Raw genomic sequence first — 20,765 nt, forward strand, 5'->3', positions numbered from 1 at the left:
TTGATTAAAGAAGCTTGCATATATGAAAGTTCCTAACATAGTGAGAAGAAGACAATAAAAGCCCAATCTATAGCAGGCGTTTCCTTTCCATCTTCTGGAAAGATGAGACTGGAACTGCTCCCGGGAGCTCAATCACTCATCATTTCTCTTCCTTAAAATCAGATTTTTCAAGGATTATCATAACTACTCTGGAGAAGTTTTTTAGAACTAGAGACACCAGAAACCTCAGTGCAAAAAAATTCCTTGGAAGGCTTAGATTAGATATGCTACATACTCATATTTTCCTATGGCTGAGTTTACTCTTTAGATAATTTATTCTTAAAGAATTGGCAGCAAATCCCCAGCCCTAAACAACAATGCCAGGCTACTCTCTAAAGCAAGAAATTTAATTTTCAGAATCATCATGGAATATTCATCTTTCAACTATGCTGTCAATTTGTGGCAACATGGAATAAGCCATTTTGATACAAACATACTGAGTTTGACAGCAATAAAGAAAAGTGGCAAATTTAGGCAACAGTTTTGAAATCTAATGACATTTGGGTGTGGAAGAGAAGTTTCTTTTCAGATTGTCAATCTATATAAACCAATATGACAATTAAACTGTTTTGTCATTTTAATTTACATTTATACTTGTATTCATTCATTATTTTAAGAATTGGATTGACAGCCTTTAATGAGTATTCTTAAAAATGGAGACACAGAATGATGAAGGAACAGCACTGCTAATTAACGTAAATACAGAGATATAGAGAGCTGCTAGGCTGCATCACATCCATCTGCTAAATGTCTGCAAGATTTAGTTAATGCCAAATGGCTGCACTAATTTTTTAACTCCATTGACTAAATTAGTTACTCATTTTGGACTAAAATGGACAAATGAATGTTGCGAAATGATCTCTTAATTTTTAATATTAAAACTTCTTGCATCACAATACACCATATCATTCGTTTGTCTGTATCCTCGCCCCTCTGATAGGAAAGACATCATAATTAATCCTGTCATTTTTTTCACCCAAGTGAAAATTCAGCCTCAGAATCCTATCCAACACAATATTCTAGGCAGTCACTAGAAGTCAAAGAGAGATAACATGAGGGCACTCCTATACTAGATTCTCAAACTAGTCTATAAGCCCTGTTCAAGAAATCTATGGTCTGGTCTTCTTGAAAAATAGTTACACAACCATATCCAATCTGTCAGTATGCATTTATTCCTCTAGGTTATAACTAATTTAGTGTTGCTTTAGTATTTCTTCAAAATAATATTTCTCCAAGAATATCTAAGGTGATGTGGTGGATATTTAACGTAAAACTGAGAAAGGTGGAAGAGGCTGTTTAAGAGAGGCAGACATAACAAAAGAAAATGGTCTGCATTCAGTGATATTGTCAATAGACCAAACAAAATTGGAAAACTACTGGACTCTCCAATTCACACTCTAAATAAAGAATAAATCAACTACTAAAAATAAGTATTTTGTAGTACTTTCTTCCCTCAGATATTCAGCTCTGAACACAAAGCTATTTTTAATGCAATGGTTTTTTTTTTGTTTTTTTTAAAAAAGCAATGTTGCAGAGTCTTTAAAAAGTATATTAAAAAGTTATGACAATTTCTTAATCTATGAAGCTGTCAATTATTGAGATGTAAAAAGCTGGTTACTGTTAGTCACGAATGGAAAAAGATTGCTTCTGGATTTTCTTATTTGTGACCTTTAAGTTATTTAACATGCAAGAAGATTGTTTGGAGCACATGAGGTGACCTTTAGAAAAGCTTAGGTCATTTCTAGCTCAAGCACAAAGGGGTCATTAGTAAGGACATGCTGGTTGCACAATCCAAAAAGAAAAGGCAATCTGGAGGGTATAATGAGTTCAGCTTGTCCGAAATTAAAATGTATTTTTAAACATAATTCTTTGAGAGCCAAGGTCACTTTTTTAACAATTAAGAAACCACTTACAAAAGCCCTTGGCCAGACTCAGCTGGTGACTCCCAAGAATGTCTTTTTGTGTACATAAAAAAGGGAAATCTGGAAACAACATTAACAATGTAGATATTGTTCAAGAAATAAGAAATAACAATTAAGAGAGATATCTAATTGTAATTAGAGGAACAGAGTTATTTGATTAAAATATAAGAACAACTACTTTGAACACAGTTTGGAAACAATAACATTGGGTGTGTCTCTTACCATGCACAACCACAGAGGTAGTTTTGTTATTGGTCCCAGCAACGTTACTGGCCACACAAGTATATTCACCACCATCCTGAAGCTGAACTCTTTCAATATGGAGGCTCCCATCACTGCGCACAGTGATGTAAGGATTTTGGAGCAACTTAAAGGAAAAAAAAAAGGTAATTTTTATTTAAAAAGAAAGGATTTGTGAGAGTCAAAAATGAATCTGCTTTCTCTTTTTTTCCCAACTGGGTTACTAAAAGTCTATAAACAAAATATTCTAATGTCCTTAAGTGAAGAGCAATGAGCATAAATGTTACCTAGAGTGTGATTGTACAATTTAATCCTGATATACCTCCAAATATTATACCTATTAATATTTATCAGAGAGTTAAGCACAAGCTAAAAAAAGAAAGATATAGACATCACTTGTTTAATGTTCCTGTAAATTTTGTCATCACTCAAACCCCAAATTTCACTATAATATTTACTTTTGGCTTAAACTGTTCTTTTCCAAGAAGGCCTTATTACCACTAGCAAGCCATTTGATATTTTTATTTTGGCACATAGGCACTTACTCATGCCAAGGGAGAAGGACTTAACCTCAACACCCACTCTTGTTAGGTAACAGATGCAAATATTAGTGGACAATATGTGACATATGAATTGTGTCAGGGAGGGCTGGTAATATTTTCAGTTAAGAATGATCACCTCTAAATCTGTATCATCCATCCACACTGCATATAAGATACTTGTGTGCTCAAATACTATCATTCTACAAGGACATTTATTTTTAAGTGACGTTTGCTAATTTTTCTCAGGTTTTTATGCAAATGCGAAATTTTACATTTTCTTAGATGAGTCAATTCACTTATTTTTTATTTTTTATTTATTTTTTGAGACGGAGTCTTGCTCTGTCACCCAGGCTGGAGTACAGTGGCGCGATCTCGGCTCACTGCAACCTCCACCTCCTGGGTTCAGCATATTCACTTCTAATCAGTACTTCAAGAAGAGAGTGAGTCTCAACATTCTGGAAAATGGAAAGAAAAATGCTCTGAGCCAGAAGAAAACTTATTGCCATAGATAGCTTATTTACAGAAAAAATTTCATAGAACTGTAAACATTTTTCACATCCTTTCATAAAAAAAATTTTACACTGAAAAACAATGACAATATATATCTACATTTTTATATAGTTCATAATGAGAGATATGTTTAAAGTTAATAATAATAAAGATTGATATATAAAATGGAAGAATTTTATGGGAATATTAACGTTTAACAATGTACTACAAAGAAGAGCACAAAAATATTTAAGTACTATGAAAATAACAATATTTGCTTCGGTTCTTCTATATTCTGAAAAAAGTTCACTAGTGACACTGAATTTAATATAAAATTATGAAAATTACAACACTATTTCTCCATTTTATTAATGCCAAAATAATATGAATAACAAAAATATGTCAATAATAAAGAAAAGCTTTGATATACTTATAAAAACATATTTTTGTATATTTATCAAATCGATACTTTTGGTGATTGGAATACATTACTTCTTACTCAAGAAAATTAGGAATGTGGGCCAGGTGTGGTGGTTCACACCTGTAATCCCAGCACTTTGAGAGGCCGAGGTGGATAGATCACTTGAGGTCAGGAGTTTGAGACCAGCCTGGCAAACGTGGTGAAACCCCATCTCTGCTAAAAAATACAAAAATTAGCTGGGCATGGTGGTGGTCACCTGTAATCCTGCTACTCTGGAGGCTGAGGCATGAGAATCCCTTGAACCTGGGAGGCAGAGGTTGCGGTGAGCCTAGATCCCACCACTGCACTCCAGCCTAGGCGACAGAATGAAACTGTCTCAAAGAAAAAAAAAAAAAAGAAAAGAAAATTCACAAAAGAATGTGAATGCATGCATTTAAAATGTTCTTACCATAGCTGAATTCTTAATCCACCGACGTTCTGGAATGGGATTTCCAGCTAACAGAGTACAGGGCAAAGTAAGCTGCTGTCCTTCAATAACATTGGCCACTGAAGGGCTGATTCCAATAAGTGGAGCAACTAAATCAAGAGAGAGCACAGGTACTTTCAACTCTATTTCACCCAAAAGAAAGGTAAGCCACTTCACAGGCCCCAAAGACTGTTAGTTTTGCTATGAAAGTTTGAGTTTTCAGAAACAAAATATTTACATGAAAATGGGTATGATTTTGAAAGTAAAAATTAAAGTCTCCTTCTAAGTAGGGGGAATGCAAAAGGACAGGTAATACATTACTGCAGTAGTAAACAAGGTAAAAAAGAATGCTTATGGCATGGAAGGCCTGAAATGTCAAGCCAAGATATTTGCAATGTATTCAGTAGACAAATGGAGAGTAACTGAAAGCATTTATAAGTGGAAAAGTGTAATCATCAGGATCATTTTCTGGGGAAATATTAATCTGAAAACTGTAAGTACACTGGAAGAAATGGGATCAATAAGGATGCTGTTGTAATAGCTCAAGCAAATAATATGAGGTTGACTCTCTTAGATGGAATGGTAAAGGAGTATTGTAAATATGCCCTTCTCTAAAAATTAATGAATAAATTTAACATAAAGTAAAATCCCCAAGAGATTTTACTTGGAAAACGTGTATGTAGACTAATGAAGACATATTTTAAAAACTGCATAAAAGGGTATTAATGAGAAACATGTACTGACAGATATAAAAATCATATTAAATGCTATAATAATTTAAGCAATGCAGTACTATTTCAGAAATAGAATTCTAAGGAATAGACATGGGGACATAAACTTACTACATGATCAAATGGGTATTTTAGTCAGTGGGAAGAGAATATTCAATAATAGATATTGCATCAAATGTCTTACTTGGAAATAAATGATATTATATTTTTACCTATCATACACAAAAATAATTCCATGTTGACTAAAATAACAAATGTAAAAAAGGAATCAGAAAAGACCACAACTCTAATGTGTGTGTGTGTGTGTGTGTGTGCATGTGTGTATTCATATTTAGATTTGAAACAATTTATTTAAATTGCCCTTCATTTTGGAGCAGATAATCTCTAAGGTTATTTCCAGCACTAACATTCTAAGAAATATGAAGTGTGGCAGGGAAGGGAAGGCTGGTCTAGTAATTAGTCATTTATCTTTTGTTTTTTTTTAAGTGGCACAGGCAAGAGATGACATAGTAAAAGAAGTCTGATGACTTTGAAGACCATGGTATGTAGACATTCAATTGATCTTACCAAGTCCGGTCACTGTTACTGTTGTCTCTGACTGGATCTTTCCAAACTGGTTTTCAGCTTCACAAATATAGGTTCCTTTATCACTTGCCCATAAGTCTAAAAGGAAGAACTCATTTACTCATCCAATACCATCTATGGAGCATTAACTATGTGCCAGAAACAGTGCTGAGATCTGTGCATGGAAAGTGTGCACTGCCTTCTGGTTGAAGAAGGGACATACACAGAAACCAGCCATCACACCACAGTGAAATAAGTGCTAACAAAGAGTTCCAGACAGTGAGCTCTGGAAGCAGAGACAGAAGTGACTGCATGAAAGGCAATTGGAGAAGGATTCACACTGAGGTAATATCTGAGTGAGTAGAATAGAGGACGGGCAGTCCAAATCTAATCGGTTACAAAGGCAAGAGCATGACTAGAAAAATCATGGCCTGTACAAAGAATGGAAAGCTGCACCATCAATGGGCTCTGCACCACCACCCTGTTAGAAGTTTGCAGGGGAGATTTTTTAGTTGATGCAATGACTGGGGAAGTCTGCTGGCATTCAGTGGGTAAAAACTAGAGAGGTGAAACATGGGGCAGATTCGCAAAGAAACAATTATCCCAAGTCCAGCACGACTTTGAAGCTCCCACTGAAATGTGTGTATTTCATAACTTTGTTTGTAACTACATGAGTCTGCAACCTAATTCTGTATGTGCAGAAGAAAGACAGAACTTTAGTAATAATTGCACATCATCTTAGAAAATCACTTCACCAGCTTGGAGTTTTTGAGTCATCAATCCTATACTCCTGCATGAGTCTGCATTTGAGCTATTGAGTTCATAATGATGCCACATAAATGTATCTTCATATTCTGTAGACAATGCCAGAGTATTTACATATTGAAATATGCATTATTTTAGTATAAATTACTTTCCCTCATTTTTCATTTGTATGTGTTAGATATTAAAATAATTTTTATTATGTAGTTAGATCAAATATATAGAATTTTTCAAGATAATAAAATGATATTACAAAATATTTGTAATTAAAGAGGGTATTGGAGCCATGAGGATGGGGACTACTGAGTTATAGGTTGCGTGGGGATAGTCAGGAGACTGAAGTTGAAGAGGTGGGCTGGTACATTCTCAAGAGTATGGTTTTGTCTTGTGAGCAATCAGGAAGGAAGGAGAGGATTTTAAATAGGGGAATGGGTATAATCTTGTAAATATATGAACCAAAATGAGCAGTTTAATCTATTGATAAGATTTGAACAGAGAAAAGTGCAGCTTTCCAGCATCAATAGTCCCATACTATCTGAGATAAAGAACCATGACAAAGTTTCTACTCCTCTGCTAACCATATGCATCTAATTGTAGAACTGCATCTGGTAAATTAAGGTAGCATCTACTCTAAAGAGCAAACATTCATTTGGAAATAAAAATTCAGCAAACCACCCCATTAATAAATCATACATTAGTTCTAACTGGGATATTTTTCATATTACGAATTCTTGGGCTAATTTGTGTAGAAATACAACATACTATGAGAACCAAGTTTCTAATTACTAATTTCCTTCCAGACAATTTAATTTTGACAATTAGGCAACTGTTGCTCAAGATATTGAGCTCTTTTATTCTTCCTTTTGTCTCCTCTAATCAATTTGTTTTCAGGTCTCACTTTTTATCAACATCTGGGTTGTTTCTCATCATCACTCCTTGAGCTTTTCAATGTTCCCTTTCTCTCATCTCTCTTCCTATCTTGTAGGAAGTAGCGGTGTTGTTCTGAAACAGTACTTTCATCTACCTTTTCCTGCCTATCAAACTTGGAATGGGGCTCTCTAACTTCTAGCTCATCAAATCCATTTTTTCACCTGGACATTCAAGTCATGCACAATCTGACCCAATCTGATGTGTACTTCCCAGTAGCTCCTTTTATGGGCATCCACTCAGAGAATGGACTGCAAACTACCTCAATGAGGGACCCTATATCTGACTCTGTCCACCACAGAGCTCACCACAGAGCTGAACACTGAAGCACTTGTTATTAGACAATTTAATTTATATCTGAAAGTTTAAGTGGCCAATGTATATTTAATATTGTTAATAAACTTGGGCCAGGCATGGTGGTTCATGACAGTAATCCCAGTACTTTGGGAAGACGATGTGGGTGGATCATTTGAGGTCAAGAATTCGAGACCAGCCTGGCCAACATGGTAAAACCCTATCTCTACCAAAAATACAAAAATTAGCTGGGTATGGTGGTTCATACCTGTAATCCCAGCTACTCAGGAGGCTGAAGCAGGACAATTGCTTGAACCTGTGAGGTGGAGTTTGCAGTGAGCCAAGTTCATGCCACTGCACTCCAGCCTGAGCAACAGAATGAGAACCCGTACCCACCCAAAATATAAAAATAAAAATAATTAAAATAATTAACTTAGCAGTAACTGATTGAAAGCTTTCTATAAAATACCCCAAACATCCCATTATTTTTAAAAATGCAATTAATTATCTAAATGCTTTTCCTCCTCTGGTAACACCATGCAATTATTCTTAGCATTATTTGAAAAAATAGAAGGTGCTTCCAAATATCTGAATACTGAATAGCTTATAAAATTTTTAGATAAGAAAGTATTTGACTTTTGTGGGGGTGGCAGGGATCTTTTGCTTCAGGTGGATACAGCTTTTAATAAAGGAGATTCCAAGGCATCCCTATGTTGTTATGTACTGTTTGACAAAATAAATAAAGTTAACTAATAGTAATATTTTATCTTTCTATACAACAATTGTTACAAGAATCAAGGTAATGTGACCACTTATCTATGTAAAGGCTCAGATGACTCTATTTGCAATAAGAAATGGTAAGATATGAAGAAGTCATATTGTTTCATAAGCCCTTATGATAAATTAATGACATACATTTGAATAAAATATAACTCATTTATGACAATTCCCGAATATAAAATGCCAGTACTAATTCAAAGTAAAATGCAATGAACATAAAATGTGTTGGCAAGATTAATATACTATTTTAAATAGCAATACCTCTGTATAAAACATAAATATATAACATAAAAGTACATATTTGTACAAAATATATTTCCTTCAACCTACTTAAAATAAAGAGAGCTCCTGTTCTTAGTTGGCTGATGGAACTAACTGAAAAAGGTCTTGAGAAAATTGGCATGTTGTCTAATCTTCGCCATTTGACTGTTGGTTCTGGATAACCCTGAACATAACAAGGTAATGTCACATTTGAGCCAATTTCCATAGACACGTCAGCAGGTTCTTGTATGAAAACTGGAGGTGCTGGAAGACATTACAAACAACAAATAAGTCATTGGTATATTATACAGGCATATTAAACATAAACTTAAATATTAAACTGTCAAATCATTGAATTTGAATTATTGTTCATATTATATTGTAAATTTACCCCGTTGATATTCCTCTCTTAGGTAAAAACAGTGGGTGTTTCTTTTTTGCTTTATAAATGAAGAGAGACACTTAGAAGCCCAACCATTTCCTTAAGGTGATAGATGATAAAAAGCATGGGACTTCAAATTATAATCACCTTAAATAAAGAGAATCTTTCATTCTAAAAATTTGTTTTCAATTTTAGTTTATGTCAAATTGCTCAAACTTTAAGACTATCTTATAAATAAGTTGGCTTTATAATAAGATATTTTTGACACTTTCCGTAACTTACTCCTTTGGTTGAATTTTTAAATTAATTTATACCAGAGTTCATTGTTCTATAATCACTATATAACAAGCTAACACTACTCCTAAATTATATCCTTGTTCAATGTCATATTCTTGCTTCTCATACCTTTCACATTTTTGAATTAGAGAAATTTAAATATTAGAATAAATAATATGAATCAAAGTAACAGAATGTAGTATTTGATAAAAAGAGAATAGGAAGAGTTTAATATCTTAGACAGAATTAAGAAATGATTCAGAAACTATAAAAATTATAGATAAGAGGCCACAGATATCCACGTAATTCAGGTAACCACAGAGATCAGGGAGGAAGACATAGAAATACATCAGAGGCACATCTTGGAAAACATAGGAATCCTGTTTAGGGAGGATACTGTCAGCAAGTTCAAACAGATGAGGCTCTCAATACATCCTGGAAACTTATGGGTGATGAGACACCAGGCAAGGAGAAATACACAGGGTACTTTTGGAGGCAATGGATGAAACCTGCTCATATAGGACTCTAAGAGGTGTACCCTAGGGAAGGCTCCTTGATAAAGTCAAGGTTAAATCTTGGTTAGAAATGATAATTACCACTTACAGAGTCAGAGGTTGTGTTAAGTGCTGTCAATTATTACCTCATTTAATCTTCACAATATCTCTATGGGGTAGGTATTGTTATTACTCTGATTTTATAGATGAAGAAACTGAAACACAGATAGTTAATTTGCTAAGTGTCACATGGAGTTGAATTATGGAAGCAGGCTTAAAAGCCAAGTCAATTCAACTTTGGAGTCACCATTCTTTGTGATTATATTAACTTCCCCTTTTCTATGGGTTCTCACAACTGCTCATAGTCACACTAGTTAGCAGGCTCATAAATATTCCTACAGAGATCACTTTTCTTCCCATGGGAATTCTGGAGTTTGATGTACAGTTGTCTCTCAAGCAGCATTAATGCTTTTTTAGCATAGGTTAAAGAGCCTCCTCCAACTTTGCAGCCTCATCTCCTATTATTTCCCTTTATAAATGTTACTACCTGGGCAATCAGCATCCCTTGTTCTTCTCCAAGCAAGGACTGACCTTTCTCATATCAGTACCTTGTTATTACCATCTCCCACAAATGTAATGTCTGTTATTGATCTCTGGCTGTTGAAATATTGGCAATCTTTAATCTGGTTTAAAAGGCCCCTCCTCTATGATGCCATCTCTTACCAGTTGAGATGAGCATGATTTCTTCCCTCTCTAAAGTTTCAGAGAACTCACTCTCTACCATTCTCATAGCAATCACCACATTCAACCTGTTGTTAGACTACATTTGTTTTTTATTTCCTAGAGAGTTTATATTTGTAACCATATTTTTATCTTTTACAGCAGCTAACATAGTACTTTGGGCATTATTCATGGCCACTGGATATTTGTCAATGAATTTTTGAAATCAGTATGACAACACTTCAGTAATAACGCAGTGTGTGTGTGTGCGTGTGTGTGTGTGTCTGGTGCATAAGTGTGTACAGCAACCTTGACCCAGTACATTGAACTTTCACGTGGCAATTTCAGAAGCCCTCTTATTTATTTATTGAACCTAAACAAAATTAAATTAGGTTAAATACCACAATTGAACAATATGTTTTTATAAATAAATCGTGTATCAGTGTTTAGATTTTTCTTAATCCATCTATATGGAAATTTGACTTATAAAAATAATAGGCAAAATAAACATATTTTAAACATATTTAAACATAGTTAATAGAATAGCTCATAGCTTGCTTATTCTAAGTGATACGTTTTGGATCTGTGTCCCTGCCCAAATCTCATGTTGAATCGTAATCCCCAATTTTGGAGGAGGGGCCTGGTGGGAGGTGATTGGATCATAGGGGCAGATTGCCCCCTTGCTGTTCTTGGGATAGTGAGTGAATTCTCACGAGATCTGGTGATTTAAAAGTGTGTAGCACCTCCCCCTTTGCTCTCTTCCTTCTGCTCTGGCCATGTAAGATGTGCCTGCTTCCCTTTTGCCTTCTGCCATGATTATAAGTTTCCTGAGTCCTCCCTAGCCATGCTTTCTGTAGAGCCTGCAGAACGGTGAGCCAATTAAATCTCTTTTCTTCACAAATTACCCAGTCTTTGGAATTTCTTTATAGCAATGTGAGAACGGACGAATACACGAAGTCTCTAAGACCTAGTTACTTTTCTCTGGATAAATGGAAATCATTTATTCTAAAGCAGATGGCTGTTCTGAAAAATGGAAGTTAAGTTTAAAAGTTTCTGGATATGTTAGGCTCAGAGTATGGGCAGGTAAATGCGGTGATGGACAGAAAACAAATTCCAGAACAGCACAAAGATATGCAGAAGCCTGGAATCAACCAACTGCTTGGAAGAATACCCAGTTTACTGACACATTACAACACAGGCATCAGTGAAAATGAAGGCAGATTTCAATTTTCAGAACTAAGAAAGCCAAGAACAAACTGGAATTAAAAAGGATAAACAAACCTCAATCTGTACCAACACAACTCAATTAAGACAGGAGAAGTCATCCATTGTAAAGCAGCTTTGAGAACAGCATTATGCACAAAACAAGCACAAGGTCAAAGAATATATGTACTGGTATCACAAAACAAGGCAAATGAGAATACCAGGCACTAGGTAAGCAGCCAAGGCAGCATCAATGACAAGCAAACCTCAAAAATGAAGCAACTCCTAATACAGCCAAGAAGCTTTTTAAATACTTCCTACTCCTGAATGTAGCCAACATGAACTCCAAGTGAATTACAGTGAGTAGATGGTAAATACATTAATGAAACTATGGGGAAGAAGAACAGCAGTGAGTGTAGTACGGTGCATGGTGCTTCTACAGAGGAGGCTGTTTGCTTAGAGAGGTGAAGAGCACACTAAGTGGCTTCAAATGGCAACTCTAAGCTTGAGAAAATTATTTTACCTCCTCCAGTTAAAATATCCCCATGAACAAAAAAGGCATAATAACATTTCCTATCTCATGTTGTTAAAAGAGATGATCTTATTAATCATTTAGTATATAATAATCACTGAGATATAAACTCTCATTAAACATATTATAGAGTTAACTTATTAAATCTCAACTGGAGTTTAATAAGTCTATGGTTAATTTCTGTGGTTAGTTTAATGTATCTATGGTTAATTTCAATTTTGGCTTCTTCACAGAGTCTGTTAGGATGATGTTTGATCCTCTGAGATCCTAAGTATTTGTTTGCAAGCATCTTGAGATCTGCACAGGGTTAATGCCACAGTATAACTTTGCTGTAACTTACATATAGATATGGCTGTGTACACACATTATTCTGCAAATATAAAAATCACAAACAGATTGACCATCTTGCTGCAAAAATTATTCCATAAAATTATTCTAGTTCCCTTAGGGAAAATTAAATATATATATACTCCATGTGGTGACTCTTGCATTATTTTAGTCAGAGATTTTCTTTCCTAAAATGACTGGACACATTGTTTTGGTTCCACCAAACCGCAAAGCATGAAACCACAGTCTAAGACTCAAACCCTGTGTGGTATGGAATGCTACAAATAAAATCACTGCCAAGCCAACTTTTTGTTTGATGTAGCCAGTCCTCTTTCCTTCCAAATGACTTCACAGTCCACTATCCCTTTTTACAAAGGATAAAAATCATTGGTAACTTTCCCTGTTGACCTGAAATGTCCATAATTTAAAGCCATGATAATAAGTAATAGGAAAAAGGGCACTCACTACAAGAAGCTAGAACTCAAAATCGTATTAAATAGCCTTTTCATAATTTTTTGATCTAGTATTGTTGATATGAAGTAATATGCCCACAAAAACAATCTGAAAGCTCAAATAGCTAAACGATATGGATAAAAGCATGCTTTTCTTCCTAAGTCATAAGCTACTTAAATTTATGCCCAATAGTTTTGGAACTCAAATGAACAATTTTATGCACTACTAAGCTTAGTACTTAACTTGTCTCAAGCCCTTTCTTTAAAAAGTTAAGCTGAAATGGTGACTTTCACATTAAAATCCCAATGCTTAATCTTAAATACTAAGCTGCTATTATATAGGCATTTCCATATGATTTTTCAAGGTTCAAAGAATCAAAATGACCACTTAATTTGTGAAGTTAATATTCATTTACATGATATATGTTTCATTAAACAGCTTTAGAGGAACAACAGTAACAGCTGATATGCTGGGTGTACGTTATGATGATGTCTCGTTTTATCTTTACAACCAACCAGTGAGGTAGGTACCACTTAGATCATTATTTTATAGATGAGGAAAGTTTAGGCAGAAAACCCATTCTCTGTCAGAGTCCACCATTTACTTAACCACTACATAAGTTCTGGGGAAAGTTTTGATTTGATGTGTGTTTACCTTTAAACCTAATAGTGATAACTATAATTATCACTACAACTGTGATTTGCATGGTTCTTAGCATTTACATATTACATCTGCTAGAATATGTAACAATAGTGTGATGTGAACAGACAAGGTCTGTTCAACCTTTGTTATTCAACAAAACAAGCACAAGGTCAAAGAATATATGTACTGGTATCACAAAACAAGGCAAATGAGAATACCAGGCACTAGGTAAGTAGCCACAGTAGCATCAGTGACAAGCAAACCTCAAAAATGAAGCAACTCCTAACATTGTGAGCTACAATGAGAAAGATCTAACAGCGAATATGGAAATAGTTAATGCATAACAGAAACATGAATGGTACTGACTTTAATACTAAGTTATTTGGCAATTGTGAACAATGGTCAAGGTTACAATAAACAAATAATCTGGCTTATGTTGATGGTTCTGTCAGGACAATTACTAGAATAAAAGTTGAAAAGCCATTGTTTTAGAAAGGGTCACAGAGAATGAAGATCTTGAGTATAAGTGAAGATAAAATAAAATTCACTTCTGTTCAAGAAATAAAGCATAAATATGAAACATTTGTTAGGTTGTTTCCTAATCCAATGTAAGTCACCCCAACACAGATAGTGTGAACCCTTATATGGTGTATCACTGGATGGAAGAAGGAATCTGGAAATTCCAGTAGCTAAAAGGGATTATCAAGAAGGCAGCAAGTAAGCAAAGAAGCATGTGCAAAAGATTCTTAGGATTTCTACAAACTTTGAGGGGACTGAGGGTGCAATTACCTTTTTGCTGGGAAAAATTACTGAGACTGTTTCTCTCTTCCTCTAGAGCTAGACAAGTCTAAAAGAATGTTGAGTAAACATAAAATATCTGTGCAGGAAGGAGGTAGAAGGAGAACTAGAAAATGTTGAGGATTACAATGTTGTACTCAGTATATTTATTGTAAACAAGAATTCTCTATGTAGTGACCCTCTTTATTTGGGCCTTACATTTCTAAAAGCATTACTGTGTTTTACATCTTGCTTGCTAGTAGATTCAGAGCTACCCTCCACCCAGAGGTTCCAATCTTATTTTCAAGGCATTTCTCTTAATAACCACAGAGTTTAGTCATGGTTCAAACACGTGTTACAGTGTCCTAGACAGATTCTATAGTGGTCTTTGTGGTCATTTCCAGCTTTGTTGATTCTCCCCCAAGGGCATAATCACCAAGAATGCAGAGTGTTCACCAGACAATTCAGGGACAAGGGGATCATAAAAGATCCCAGAAAGCAAAAATTTAGCTTACATGAAACAAATATCAAGTTAGGAGGACATAATTTTCATTTAAAGACTTAAAACAGTAGAACTAAAATGTTTTGTGTTACTATATTCTAAGAAAAATAAAAAGCATTTTCTTTACAGTTCTAACTTTTGCTTTAAAAAAAACAGTCTGGCATGAATATCATCATATACAAGTGAAAATAGAGGACAATTGAATGCAATGTCATATTTTATAAGTTCTAAGTGACACAAATATTAAATTATCTTAAAAATTAAACGCCAGGTTCTATTTCATACAAACTGAACTCTGTTTTATGTTTGACTACAACGTGAAGAGATTTATTTTTTAAAAGAGACATGAGGTAGACAAAAAAGGGAGGACCAAACTTCTTGAGTAACCTACATATGGTTGTCTTGCATACACTGTATCTTCATTTTATGATTGACATTTTTTGTAGTACTTTATTTCATACACTGAAGAGTAATTGCTATTGAATTTTTTAAAGTAAAAGCACAATCTGATACCTTTGCTGTCATCAATATCTTCAAATTATGATCTTGGGCCAAAGTATAATTTCTGGCCTCCAGATATTGATACTTAGAAATTCGGTGGCAGAATGGATGACTCTTTGTAGGGAAACAGCAACTTGAGTTCAAATATCCAGGTTCTGCACCTCCCTAACTCTGTAACTCTGATCAAGTTGCTTAGCCTTTATAAGCCTCAGTTTCCTTATCTATAAAAAGGAGATAATTTTAGGATCTTTCCATATAAATTTTTTGACACAGCGAACGGTACCTAGAAAGTGGCCCAGTGTGGTGGCTCATGGCTGTAATCCCAGCACTTTGGGAGGCTGAGGTGGGTGGGAATCACGAGGTCAGGAGTTCAAGACCAGCCTGGTCAACATGGTGAAACCCCGCCTCTACTAAAAATACAAAAAAATAGCTGGGCATGGTGGCAGGCGCCTGCAATCCCAGCTACTCAGGAGGCTGAGGCAGGAGAATTGCACGAACATGGGGTGCAGAGGTTGCAGTGAGCCGAGATAGCACTACTGCACTCCAGCCTGGGTGACAGAGTGAGACTCCGTATCAAAAAAAAAAAAAAGAAAGAAAGCACCTAGTAAATGCTAACTACTGTTATTCTATTAATCTGAAATGCACCCTCTAATTTTGCCATTCTGATGAATAATTCTCCCAAACCATTTCAAGGTTATTCAACATGAAAAATAACATATCAATTTCTAAACAAATTGGCCTATAAGATCTGGAGGCTTACAGCCAACATCCAGAGTTATCTTGCCAGTTGCTCTTCCAGCCTCATTGATGGCTACACAGGTATAATCGCCAGCATCCAGATCTTGTGTTTCTTGAATCTTCAAAAGTCCCAAGAGAGGGTCAATAATGAGGAATGTTGAGGGCCTCAACTCAAGATCTCCTAAGTCAAAACAAAGGGGAGAACATTAAACACTAAAGTATTAAAATTGTTTATGCAGCTATTGGTTTAATTTCAAAACTTCCAAATAAAGTTGATTGCAAAGTTTTTAAACACAAGTGTTTGGCACAACATAGACACTTTCTACAGTCTAAAATCCAGACCTGTAATAAACTGTGTATGAATATTTTCTATTTATATCTGTATGTGTAACTAAATAAAAAAGGAGGAGCTCTTCGAAGCTACCTTGGGGAACCGGGAAAGCCTGGCAGTCACAACCAAAGCTTAGGTAACAAGGGAGTGGGGAAATGAAGGTTGAAAGGAAGTTTCTACCATCTTTGTGGCAGGATGCATTTGGTTACTCAGTAGATGTTTGAGAGACCAGAGGAATTTTATTTCTGCTAATGACCAGTGCCTTGAATTTCCCAAGAATGACTTTTATTTGAAGGCAGAAGATGTCTCAACAAAGCTATGATTTAGGTTAGGCTTTTCCTTATGCTTCCCCTCCTCCTCCTCCAGGGCATCTCCTTTCCAAAGAATAGAATTAATCAGGATGACCACTATCATAAAAAAGTACATAGTACTGTACATAGTACTGGATGTTTAATGCCAGCTCAGTGTCCACATCTTTTTTGTTTGTTTTTGTAAAGGGTGACATCAAACATGTCAGGATTTTTTAAATTTCCAGGAATCTTGAGGGCCATTGTTCTTAGAGTTTCATAGCATTCCCAGATGTCAAGCCTGAAAAGGTATTCTCCAAAATGTCATACACCAGCCATCTGACCTTGGAATGAGGACCATGGAAGTAACTGTCTTAGCTTCTAAGAAGCAAACACAACTCAGGAGCTAGTACTAAAATTCTCTAGGAGACTGCAAACAGCAACAGCCAACAGACTCGGGGCAACAAATGGACAATTCTCTTTCTGTTTATATAATTTTCAAAGGCAAGGAGGTCACAAGAGCTCTAAATTTGAGAAAAAAATTACATCAGCAACCAACTGTCAGTGCCTAAAATGAAGTATTTTTCAGCATTCCAATATTTAAAACCTCAATCATGCTTTTAAACTTGCTACTACATACCACGTGAAAATGAGAGCAGTAACTAAAGCTGTGTCGATATGCCTCTGAGAAATTTTTATAAATAAAAGCAGATGATGTTGACATAAACTTTCCTCACACCACAGGAGGATGCAATCTGACCTCACTGTTCATCAAGTATTAAAATGTTTGGACTAAAATGCATTTAGATTTTTGGAATTCACTTTCCCTTTATATTTCTTCTGTAAATGTCAGAGGACATTAACAGGATAAAATAAAGACTTTTTTGCTAGTAGCTTTCTATCAAAATAAAAATGTTTAAAGAATAGCAGTCATGAAACAAAATATAAATTGGAAAAAACTAGTTCAATTAAGTTTCTGTTTTAATCACATTTTGATAGATTCTCCTTTCTTGATTTCTACTGAAAAGTTACTCATCAAATTATTGAGAAGCTATAAATACAGAACCTTTCAGATGGAAGTAAAATAGTGACTATTTACTTTTAATGTTAGGTAAGACTAGAAGAATGTTATACATAGTAAAATATATAAACTTTACTGACAATATATCCTGGGGTTTACAGTCATTACCATTGAGGAGAGTTCTCTTTTTGCTACAGTTTAAATTCAATCTGGCCTCTGTGGATATAAAGACTAACAGAGAGATCATTATCTCTGGCATAAGATCTTTTCAAATAATTGATAAGTAGTTATCAAAAATGTTTGTTTAAAAACTTCTTAACTGTACTGTTAAAAATTAATGGGGACCCTGGTGAATTTTTATGTGGATTACGTTTATTTGTTTTATATATATATATATATGTATATAATTTTAGAAATAAAACTGAGTAATTAAAAACATGCATTCACTTATTTTTAATAAATGCATGACATTTTAGCATAATGAACATATTGTATTTTTAAAATTGTATTTTCAAAACATGAGAAATTTAGTGAGAAGAGTGGCAGTGTTTCACATTTTTGCAAATCTCTATAATCTCTAATGTAGTGTAATACAAGACAGCTGAATGCTCATATTTGCTTCTCCACTGACTCTATTGGACATCACACATCACATAGCCTCCAGAAACTCCATTATTCACTTTTGAGATAATAAGAATGAAAAAGGCAACATCTTAGTATTATTATGAAAATAATTTTGATCTCATGAATCCCCTGAAAGAATTGTGGGAACCCCTAGAGTCTCCAAACCACATTTTAGGAACAACAGATCTAAATGAATAAATCTAATTTCTTTAATATTTTACCATACATATTCTTTTTATAAGATTTCAATAGTGTTTTGATTCTCCTTTGAACCCATTTTGTATTGCTCATTTCTAAAAATAAAAGATCTAAAATTTAAGAGAGCATTTGTGCTTATGGAATTCCTTTTCTCTGATGGTCTGAATGGAATACAGTTTGTTCATTTTTTTCTTTCAAACACCTACTTTATTCAATCAGAATCACCTCAAGGAAGGTATGAGGAAAAAGATATTCTTATGGTGAAGGCAGGAACTCTTCCTCCTCACCCCTATGGTTTCCATAAGGTAGCATTTTCCCAGCCTTCCTGGTGTCTTGTCCTCAGCAGAGGTGGGACTGGAAAGCCCACCTGCTCCTAACCCCCTCCATTTTGAGGCCAGTTTGCATTCACAGGAGTTTGTCCCCTAGATTTGCTCTTGGTGGTCCTAACTCTACTCTGTTTATGCATAAATTGTCTGCCTGTAACTTGGGAGGGTATGTTAGTTGACCTGATCCTGGAGGTCAGGGCAGCTCTGCCTATTATTGATGAACCCAGGGAACACATCTTACAATGTATCAAATGCCCATATTCTATCTCTGTTGGTTCATAACTTGGACAGCAAAATGATAGATTATTGAACCCACTGAGTGGTAATATCTATAGTTGAGATAAGAAACAGAGAGTAAATTCTAGAATCTCTCATGTAGTGGGTACCTAGTTCCCTATTTCCTCTTTTAGTTTCCAAGCTATTTCTGGGTTTAAGATGGGCATGAAGACTAATTGATTAAGGAGCACAGTCCCAGTTTGGGGGAATAAAAGACTGTTTGTGAGACTCTGCTATATACACATATATAGAAGTTGGCATTTCCATTACTTTTTTGCATTTTTATTTTCATGATAAACTATTGAATGACATTTAAAATAAAGAAATACTGTCTATAACATATTTTCTTGATATATTTAATTATGATGTAAATTTGAAATTGGTACTGATTTCTTTGGCAATTCAAAAATTTAAGTATTTTAAGAAAGTAAAATTAGCTTATGTTAACCAACATAAACCTGATTAAGGAGCAAACTCAGAAATGCTTTCTTATCAGAGAAAACATGCAGACTAAAAATCTTTCAGTATGGACAACCAGGAAAATGGCATTACTTCCTAGTTTCCACCTTGCTTTTGATTTATATTATTTAAAACTATTTATTTTCTACATAAAGCCTTTCTTTTTCACCTCATGTTCCCTAAGAGTTTGAACTTGAGGTGAATTCCTAATTTTGTGATTATGACATCAACCTGTTGCTATGGAAATGTTTGTGATTTAACAAACAGAATCATAACAATAGTGCTTTGTACTATTTAACACTTTTCATCTGAAGATTTAAAAGTATTTTGCAAACAGCATCTCAATAATCCTAGCAACCTCCCAGTTAGGGTGTTTGCAGGATTTTTTTTCTTTTTCCCGTAACTGGAAGAACTGAAACAGAAGCAGAAGCAGGGCTTTTTACACAGATATCTACTGTCAGCATCTGAGCGGGAACCAGAATCCAAGTGTATCTCACCAAGGACAAGTGGCATATAACTGTTATTTTATTATGGAATCACAGAGGTGGAATCTTTATGACACAAATATAGAAAGATAATTTCTATAGTTGAGACAAGCATTTACCATGTATGATGTAGCTGACCTATCAATAAATAATTTGTCTTTCAACTATCTGTAAGCTTCAATGTGTATCTTTATTTGAACACTTTATAGAAAGTATCCTTGTGAATCTAGAAAACTTTTTAATAGTGAGAGCCATCATCTCTAAGAAAAGTGAACTAAAATCAGTGGAGCTATTTTAAACGTTAACTGAGTATTCTTGGACAATTTTCTTCAGGAAACAATCCTAAACTAACAAAGAGAATGTTCAGCTGGATTAGCAAAGGCGAACTTTTCCTGCTTTGATTTTTACAGTCCTGTAATCCATACCAGATGTCAAATCCTGAAATTCAGAGTTGAGAATTTTGAACTATTGTCTCCAGTGAGATCATAAACACATTTTATGGGGCTGCTAAGTCACACACCAAAACAAAGTTTTAACAAATCATTTAAAAAAAAAAAAACAAAACTAAGTGAACCAGACACAAACATACTGAAGAAATGTACCTTTGAACCATTTAACTTGAGGTGGAGGAATACCAGAGGTTTTGCATTCCATAACGGTTATATCCCCAAGGGCAACCAAGAGCTCACTCTGAACTACCATCAACTTAGGGGCTTCTGAAAAAAGCAAAAACGCAAAGAGTCAACATTTAGCACAAGACAAGATGGATTTTG

At 34.8% G+C, this 20,765-nt stretch overlaps 1 protein-coding gene across 9 annotated transcripts in view; it reads right to left on the reverse strand.

Moving 5' to 3' along the window:
- HMCN1 (hemicentin 1) overlaps positions 1-20,765 on the reverse strand; it is a 514,108-nt gene that overhangs the window by 205,965 nt on the left and 287,378 nt on the right. For all 9 annotated transcript variants that reach the window (XM_063794515.1, XM_054673722.2, XM_514061.8 and 6 more), the window contains 6 exons: positions 20,595-20,708; positions 16,008-16,166; positions 8,508-8,702; positions 5,418-5,513; positions 4,102-4,229; positions 2,184-2,328 (listed from right to left, as the gene is read on the reverse strand). In XM_063794515.1, the coding sequence (XP_063650585.1) occupies positions 2,184-2,328; positions 4,102-4,229; positions 5,418-5,513; positions 8,508-8,702; positions 16,008-16,166; positions 20,595-20,708 (837 nt within the window). The remainder of the gene's footprint in view (positions 1-2,183; positions 2,329-4,101; positions 4,230-5,417; positions 5,514-8,507; positions 8,703-16,007; positions 16,167-20,594; positions 20,709-20,765) is intronic.

The sequence above is a fragment of the Pan troglodytes genome, chromosome 1, assembly GCF_028858775.2.
Source record: "Pan troglodytes isolate AG18354 chromosome 1, NHGRI_mPanTro3-v2.0_pri, whole genome shotgun sequence".
NCBI classification, from domain to species: Eukaryota; Metazoa; Chordata; class Mammalia; order Primates; family Hominidae; genus Pan; species Pan troglodytes.